This window comes from Apis dorsata, unplaced genomic scaffold, assembly GCF_000469605.1.
Source record: "Apis dorsata unplaced genomic scaffold, Apis dorsata 1.3 scaffold_50, whole genome shotgun sequence".
In the NCBI taxonomy this organism is placed as follows: domain Eukaryota; kingdom Metazoa; phylum Arthropoda; class Insecta; order Hymenoptera; family Apidae; genus Apis; species Apis dorsata.
Genome location: NW_006263351.1, coordinates 2,165,298 through 2,174,415, shown reverse-complemented (window position 1 = coordinate 2,174,415; position 9,118 = coordinate 2,165,298). Strand labels below are relative to the sequence as shown.

At 32.3% G+C, this 9,118-nt stretch overlaps 1 protein-coding gene across 3 annotated transcripts in view; it reads right to left on the bottom strand.

The window, feature by feature from the left end:
* The window catches only part of LOC102680417 (methylcytosine dioxygenase TET2-like), a 177,980-nt gene that overhangs the window by 30,633 nt on the left and 138,229 nt on the right, over window positions 1-9,118 (bottom strand). For all 3 annotated transcript variants that reach the window (XM_006608909.2, XM_006608911.2, XM_006608910.2), the window contains exon 3: window positions 2,875-3,114. In XM_006608909.2, coding sequence (XP_006608972.1) covers window positions 2,875-3,114 — 240 coding nt within the window. The remainder of the gene's footprint in view (window positions 1-2,874; window positions 3,115-9,118) is intronic.

The following is a 9,118-nucleotide window of genomic DNA, read 5'->3' as shown; positions in this document are numbered from 1 at the left end:
AACGTGTCGGCCTTGGACGGTAGCCGATAACCGGACGAGTCGTGGATGAGCTGCAACATCGTCACGAGGCAACGAGGAGGCAGCGGATTGGACACGCGTACGTTTCGCACACACGGATTATCCTCACACGTGTTCGCACGTGTCGCGGGCAGAAAACGGAAAGAGTGTGCGAGGGAGAGAGAGAGAGAGAGAATTGGGTGCGCGATCGAGCAGACTGGTTTGCCCAGTAACCTCTCGGGCCGGGCAAAAGAGGACCTGAAGAGAGGATGCACGAGAGCTCGAAACGAGCGCGGCGAACCGCATTCCTCGCGACGTTTCAACCTACTCCTTTGCTCGGCTTTCCTCATCCTCTCCTCGGCCTCGTTGAAAGCGACAGTCCGGGATGACGCTTGTCGAGGAAGCTCGTCGAGAGACGAGGGACTGGTTTATACCGGTGCGAGTTTCTTTTTAATCAGGTAAGAATTTTTCAAGTTCTAATGAGTTGGAATGGAATTCCAGGTTTCTTCTTCTTTCGTTTCTTATGATAAAGTAAACTGATAAAAAAAAAAAAAAAAGAAAAGGATTCCTATTCTTTTCGAAAAGAGATATAATTTCGAGACCGATTTACGTGGAAACCACTAATGTGTATGTTTATATCTGATATATAATTCTCATTTATAATAATTATCGTGTATTAACAGTGACGAATTAAATCTTCTTTCTTTTTTTTTAAGTCAGAGAAATCAATTTTTTCATTTTCTTGAAAAGAAAAATATTAAAAAACTTTTATTTTTTTTACTTCTTCAATAAATTTAACCCTTTGCTCTCCAACGGTGACTCTCGGTCTTGAGTTAATGCCGTTAACTCCAGCGCCACTCTCCGGCACCACTGAGATTGTTGCGGCAACTTGAATGCCGACAATATTTATTTATGTTTGATTTTTTTAGAATATCTTCATAAATAGATTCCTAAGCTCTTTACGTATGATCTTATAAGGTGTAATCTTATCTTATGAGTAATTATCTTATGGTAATCTTATGAGACTATCGAACGCATCGAACGCGCGAGTTTGAGTCTGGAGTTGCTTCGATCGAGCGAAATAGGCCTGGAGTGCAAAGGGTTAAATTTTTTTTTTAACAAATTATTGTATAATGTAATATTGTAAAACAAAATATTGTATATCTATAATCATATTGCAAAAGAATCATTTATATATCATATATGGATATTTTGATAAAAAATATTGGAAATTGGACAAAAATTATTCGATCGAAGATTAAAGTTAAATTATATATTTATTATATTATATTATATATATTTTTAAAATAGAATTTTAAAATATATATAATTCGTCCCACAAATTTTTCAGGAATACAGGATAGTAAACAAGCATATTCCGTTGGAGGGTGAAGACAAATGGAAGTAATGAACCGCGATGGTCTAGGTCAAGGTCCTTGGCCTCCGTTTAGCATTGGCATACACGAAATACTCCAAGGAGCCACACACCGATAGGGAACTGTTTATTCCCTCAAGCGTGCTACGCGTTACACGATACACTGTGCCAGATTACGAGAGAGGAGTGGTTAAGTGGGAAGGGGATGCCGTCCTCGGGGACCAAGACGGTTGTAATCTCATCGGAGAATTTTCGACTCCATTTCAAATCGTCTCGGAGAATCGGCGATTCCCGACTCTCCAACACGCGAACTAGAAATCTCTTTTAATCATTTCGATAAGATTTGGAAGATTTTTTATTATTATTACGTAATGTAGTAAAAATTGAAAAAGTCTTTCTATTTATTTTAACGAGTTTAATGTTTTTGAATTTTTATCAAATCAAAAATTTTTTCCAATTCTCATAATTATTTATCGTTCACAAGAAGAGTAATTTTGTGCAAAGTAGAATTTAATTTTTCTACGTGTTAATTTTGATATTTTGAGTATATGTATATCAATTTTTTTTTTATATTTTATGCCGAAAATGTCTTGTGAATCTTCAAAACTTAAAATTTTCTCTTCAAATTTTTGTGAAAATATAATTTTAGAATCTAAAGTTTAAAATGTTAAATATAATACGATTGCATTGTAAAATAAAATATTATTATAATTACATTTTTATATTGCAAAATAGTAGAAAACATCTTTTTATTTTTATTACATTTACATAATAAATTTTTTATATACATACTTTCAAACTTTAGACCTATTAAAAATTATATTTTTAAGTCTAAAAAATTACGGAGAAAATAATAAATAAATTTTAATAAATTCACGTAGAAGAATATGTGAAATATTACATACACCCTTTTTATATGCCCCATTGTAAATCATTAAAAAAAAAAAAAAAAAAAAAAAAAAAAAAAATAAAATTTCTTTCGTAATATACATTGAGCATATTTTATACTCGTTGCATAATATCAAAAGGATTAAAAAAAATTCTAACGAATACAATCATTCACGAGTCAGTGCAATTTAATTTCAATACTTTTAATTAATTCCGGCATGACCGGTTATCGATGACCTCCATGCCAACGCGTAAATACCTCACGTACGGTTAAATTAACATTTCTTTCCATCGTTTGCTCATGCACAACTTGTTTCATCACTTGTACCATCATGATTTATTCACGAAAAACACCGTACTTTTTTTTTTCCATTCTTTTTTTTTTTTTTTTTTTTTTTTTCTTTTCCTCCTCCTCCTTCTCCGAGTTTTATGTCCTTTTCCACAAATAAGTTTCTCCGCCGTAAAGTTTACATTTTAACGCGATAATACCACGTCATAAATACGGTGGAAAGATTCGAGGAACGCGGGTTTTGACGCGCGGGATACGAAAGAGACATCATTGTCGGGGGAATGTCGTAAATGTCGTAAAAGGAGGAAGTTCGGTCTGTACTTACTATAGAAACGACAGGAGGCGGAGGATTTCCGTTCCTAAGTGCCCCGGTTTGCTGGTTCGCCGCCGGATTCAAATTGTCCTTGGATTGCTGCATGGGATCCGGCTGATGAAGCGTTTGTTGCGATTGCTGTTGCGGTTGTTGCTGATGCTGTTGGAGCCCGCCTATTCCAGTCTGTGGGCTGCCTAAGCCTGCTGGCGCGCTATCCGGCGTACTTACTTGTCGGGCGATCTTTCGATAACTCTGAAATGCAAAGGAAGAAAAGAAATGATCCTCGGTCGACGTGTGAGAGAGAAAGAGAGAGAGAGAGAGCAATGGTTCCTTCGAGGATGAAGAAAAGAATTTTTCTAGAAATCGTTTTCTCTTATGGAGGAGAAGTTCAATGTTGATTTTTAAAAAGTTGTACGAGGGCCAATTTTATTTTTCTTTTTTTTTTAAATTACACATTTTTAAACATTCGATAATCTCTATCAATAATTACAAAAGTATATTTCGATTTGAATATTGTAAAATTTGTAAATCGTACAAGGAAACGATAAATTTTTATAGAATTTATAGAATAATTTTTTTATAGAGAGTATCGAGTATTGAAAAAATATTATTTTTCATTTTATATCCATTCACGAAAAAATAACACCATAATGTATAATATTTTCTTCGATATCACCTTCGACTTTCACTTGAAATATTTTTTGAATAACAACACTGAGATTAAAATTAAAATCGAGTAAGACATTTTGCATACAGAATAGAATTGGATAGAAAATGATTCTAAAATTGTGCAAATTGAAAGAAAAGAATAAAATTTAAATGTATTTGAAAATTTGTGCCAAGTGTTTGAACAAATGGATACGAGCGAATTATAAAAAGTTAATTTAATATATTGTTCTACAAGCACGTGGAATAAAATATGAAAAGGGGAAAATTTTCTCGAAAACTATTTTTTCGAATGAAAACATTTCAATCCATTCATTTCTCGTTCATTTTCACACCCTCTTAACCTGATAATTAATTGACCACTTCCGCTTCTTAAAAATGTGTTTCCAAACTAATTTACACCAAAAACCTTAGCCTTAAACGAAAAAAAAAAAAAAAATTCTTCCTCCTCTTTTTTGCATACAGAATTTTCTCCTACACGCGTATAATGAAATATACACAAAGTGAAAGCTATGAATCACAACTCCGCTCGAAGACGATGTAAACCGGCTTTCCGTAACGATTACCATTCTTCCTAATTAGTCAGCCAAACAATAAAATAAAAGAAATACGATCGTTACTAAACCAAGAACATTCCACGAACACCATTGTACATTCCAAAGCGCGATTAGCGTGCGTGTACTCGGTTACGTCACGTTCAACCACGAGACGGCGCTAATAATCTTCATCGCAAAGTATTGAGAACCCTCCTTCTCCCTCCCCCCAAAAAAATAAAAAAAATCGCAAAAAAGGAGAGGGTAAGATCGACGCGAAACGCGACAGAAACGCGGAATGGCGTCTCATGCCCAATTATCCAATAACTTTCATCCTCGAATAGTCGAGTGGTAGTCGAGGTTGAACGACACCGTCCCTGCTCGCTCCTCTCGTCAAAGCGTGTTTTTCTCTCTTGCCTGTGCACCTCTGCCCCACGTTGGATCACCCACGCACGAGCGACGCGTCGCACCGCACATCACGATAAACAGGCACCGCTTTTGAAACGTGGAGGAAGGAAGGAAGGCAGGATGGTGGTAGGTACGGTGGCCGAGCGTACGCCGGTGTGACCCTAATGCTAAAAATATCAAGGTGGCCTAAGTAGGCCGAGCCGGCTGAAACGGTTTCCATAGTTCAACAAGCGCCGTTGCCCGACAGCTATAACCGGCCACCCCTCTCGCCCCCACCAACCCCCTTCTTCGCGATGCAAACTTGATCAATTATTACGACGCCCCTCGAGCTATCACCATCCCTCGTGGTTACCGTTCTAAGGCCGCGGATGGTTGGAGCCTTCATCGATGGAATCGTGAATGATTTTAAAGGAATAATTTGCACCTTTTCGAAATTTCATCTCGTCGCTTTGTTTTAAGCATTTTTTAATTGTGGAATTTAAAAATAACAGTTGAAATATTATTCTTCAAAATGAAGGGAGCCTTCATCGATGGAATCGTGAATGATTTTAAAGGAATAATTTGCACCTTTTCGAAATTTCATCTCGTTGCTTTGTTCTAAGCGATTTTTGTTAGTCGTGGGATTTAAAAATAATAATTGAATGGAGCTTTCATCGATAGAATCACGATAATTTTAAATGGAATAATTTGCACCTTTTCGAAATTTCACCTCGTTGCTTTGTTCTAAACAATTTTTGTTAATTATGGAATTTAAAAATAACAGTTGAAATATTATTCTTCAAGATGGAGGGAGCTTTCATCGATGAAATCGTGAATGATTTTAAAGGAATAATTTTTGTTAATCGTGAGATTTAAAAGTAATAATTGAATGGAGCTTTCATCGATAGAATCGCGATGATTTTTTAAATGGAATAGTTTGCACCTTTTCGAAATTTTATCTCATTGCTTTGTTCTAAGCAATTTTTGTTAATTGTGGAATTTAAAAATAACAGTTGAAATATTATTCTTTAAGATGGAGGGAGCCTTCATCGATGGAATCGTGAATGATTTTAAAGGAATAATTTGCATCTTTTTGAAATTTCATCTCGTTGCTTTGTTCTAAGCAATTTTTGTTAATTGTGGGATTTAAAAATAATAGTTGAAATATTATTCTTCAAGATGGAGGGAGCCTTCATCGATGGAATCGCGATGATTTTAGAGAAATGCTTGCATCTTTTCGAAATTTAATCTCATTGCTTTGTTCTAAGCAATTTTTGTTAGTCGTGGGATTTAAAAATAATAATTGAATGAAGTTTTCATCAAAAGAATCGCGATGATTTTAAAGGAATAGTTTGCATTTTTTCAAAATTTTATCTCGTTGCTTTGTTCTAAGCAATTTTTGTTAATTGTGGGATTTAAAAAATGGAATCATGATGATTTTAAAAGAATGTTTGCACCTGTTGGAAATTTAATCTTGTTACTTTGTATTAATTTTTTAATTAATTGCTGTGTTACTATTGAATATTGTTGTGGGATTTAAAAATAACAGTTGAATGGAGCTTTCATCGATAGAATCGCGATGATTTTAAAGGAATAGTTTTATTCTAACTTGCTTTGTTCTAACTAATTGTTGTTAATCGTGGGATTTTAAGAAATAACAATTGCAAGGAATATTATTCTTCAAGAGACGCGATCATCAATCGAATCGTTCTTTTGATAATGGAAATTTGATCTTGTTACTTTCTTCGACTAATTTTGTGATTGTATATTTCTATATTCGAATAATTGTTATGGAATGTGTAAAAATTGAAAGGAATTCCTTATAGGTGTTCAATGAATGCGGAATGATGGAGGGAATACATCGAAGTACATGGGATATCGTCTTTCCACGATAGAAATTTATCTTTAGACTAATTTTTTATAATTAATCGTGTGTTTCCATCGAATATATTAAAATGGAATTTATAAAAGTTGGAAGGAATTTCTTGTAGGTGTTCCAAGGAATATGGATGGATGGAGCTTATCGATGAATAATGGTGATATTAAACGAACGTGGGATGTTTGCGGTCTTTCGATGATAGAAATTTATCTTGCTACTTTAAGTAATTTTTTTTAATTAATCGTGTAATTTCTATTGAATATTATTCCGGAATTCGTAAAAATTGAAAGGAATATTAATCTTCTGTCAGAGAAATGTGAGGATGTTTGATAATGGAAATTTAATTTTAGCAATCTTGTAATTATATATTTTTATTTGCTATAAAATTTATAAAAATTAAATATCCTTCGTAGACATACATTTAAACGTTTTAACATGGATAGGTAAAACTCATCGATGAAATCACGATTAGATTTGATGGAATTTATACTGTTTTGATAATACTAATTTAATTTGCTATTTTTGTTTTATATTCGTGTATTTTTATTTTACGATAGATAGAAATTTAAATCTTGCTTCCTTTAAATAATTTTTTGCAAAATAACTGTTGAAAAATCGATTATCAGTTTATATTTTGGGTTTGTATATTGCATTTTATTTTATTATATTGAACAGGATTGAAATTTAAAATCGTAATACCTTTTCAAATTCCGCCAAATAGGCTGACAAATATTAAAATCAGAATTAAAATGATTAAGGCAAAATTAAATTTCAAATTTCATGTATATTTATAATAATAAAATTATTATTAAACACTTTATTACAAAACACTTTCGAAGGATCGATTCTATTATCCAAAAAAAAAAAAAAAAAAAAAAAAAAAAAAATTTTTTTTTTTTTTTGGATAAAAAAACCCATCCTTCCAAAGGTTTTTTTAAAAAAGGGTTTAAAAAAAATTTTTTTTTTTTTTTGGATAAAAAAACCCATCCTTCCAAAGGTTTTTTTAAAAAAGGGTTTAAAAAAAATTTTTTTTTTAAAAAAAAAATTTTTTATAAAACCTTTTTTTAAAAAACCCTTCGAAAGGAGGGTTTTTTTTTCCAAAAAAAAAAAAAAAAAAAAAGAAAAGAAAAATTGATGTAAAAAAAGTATTAAACCATAAGCAATGTAATATTACGTTAAATGAAGCGGGACGAGAGTTAGGAGCGAGACAACTCTATCTCACGATTATATAAACACCCGGCAATATTAACTTTACAATAATAAAATAAGATTTATATTTACATTATCGATTACAGATACATGCAAACATGCATAGCAAAACTAGTAAAGACCAGAAGATCGCGCGTACATAAATAACCCTGAACGATCAATTGATTTCACGGCAACTAACTGAAGCCAAACTAACAGTTTCAAGGTCTATTTACAAGAGTGTCATCAATACGCGAACCGATCATTCGAACAACACGAAATAACTTTGCTCTTCATTATCAGCAAATTTAATAAACACCTCCTTCACTACTATCCATTCATAATTTCAACGACGATCAAATAAAGAATAATTCTATTAATTAACACTCCAATTACAATCGTACGTAAACACAAACGAAACAACTTGGGTTTAATTAATTAACAACTTGTAGACAATTTCCTTGCTCCGTTATCTTCACCAACGACGACAACAACCAAAAAGAGGATAATTCCCAAGAAGTATCAAGAATCGAAAAGTTGAACACGGGAAGAGTTTTCGTAATCCGATCGTCGATGGTACAGAATATTACTGATTGTATCGGGCGGTGAATTTATTGGATACGCCGCGAGCAGGAAATTTATGCGACGGAATTCAATTTACATTTATGACGGGGTTGGCCGAGCCGCTGTTGCGGCAACCTGCGGCCACAGCGAATAAACAAGCAGCTCTTTATAATCTTGACCGTCGTTGCTCGTCAACCTGACGATCCTGTAAAAAAAAAGAAAAATAATTCACCGGCCTGGGGAATGTCTCGCGAGGAGAATCTTGTGAGAAGCATGTTTCGAAGGTTTCTTCTTAAGGGGGATATTAGAAAGAGGAGGTGTTTATTAACTTGTTGCTTTGTTGTAATTACGTTGATGGGTATTGATGACATGATTGGACGTCATGATTTATGGTTAATTTATATGAAAGTTTGCTTCGAGTTAACCTCGATATCGATATTGTCGATCTGGGAAAGATGAAATAAAAAGATTTGATAATAAATATACATTTTTTTCATTAGTTTTAGAAAAATTGATAATTATTTAGAAATGATTCAATGGTAAAATATCTTGTGAATTTAATGTAAGAAAATAATAAAAAAAAAGAAATTACACTATATTATTGATTTTGAATTATGTTAATAATATTTTGAATAATTTTTGTTTATATATATTTATTATGTAGCCTTTTATTTTCAGAGATATAATAATAATAATAAATAACTAGTAAAAGTATTTTTAGTATTACTTAATTAATATTACATATTTTTTAAGAATGCAATTTATATTCTTTGGTTTGGATTGGATTTACATTATATTTGGAGAAATGTTTTAGCTTTATTTGCAAAGAAATGATCGATATTGAATAAATTATATTTAAATTCAAATTAAATTTTGTTTACATTCTTTTAATCAAATTGGTCATTAATTTTTTTTTATCTTTATATAAATATTTTTAATTTTTTAACAAAAAAATGGTTAGAGAAAATTTTATTAAAATTTATATATATGGTAAATTTTTTTATTTTCAAAAAGCCATTGGAAGCTACCGTTTAAAATT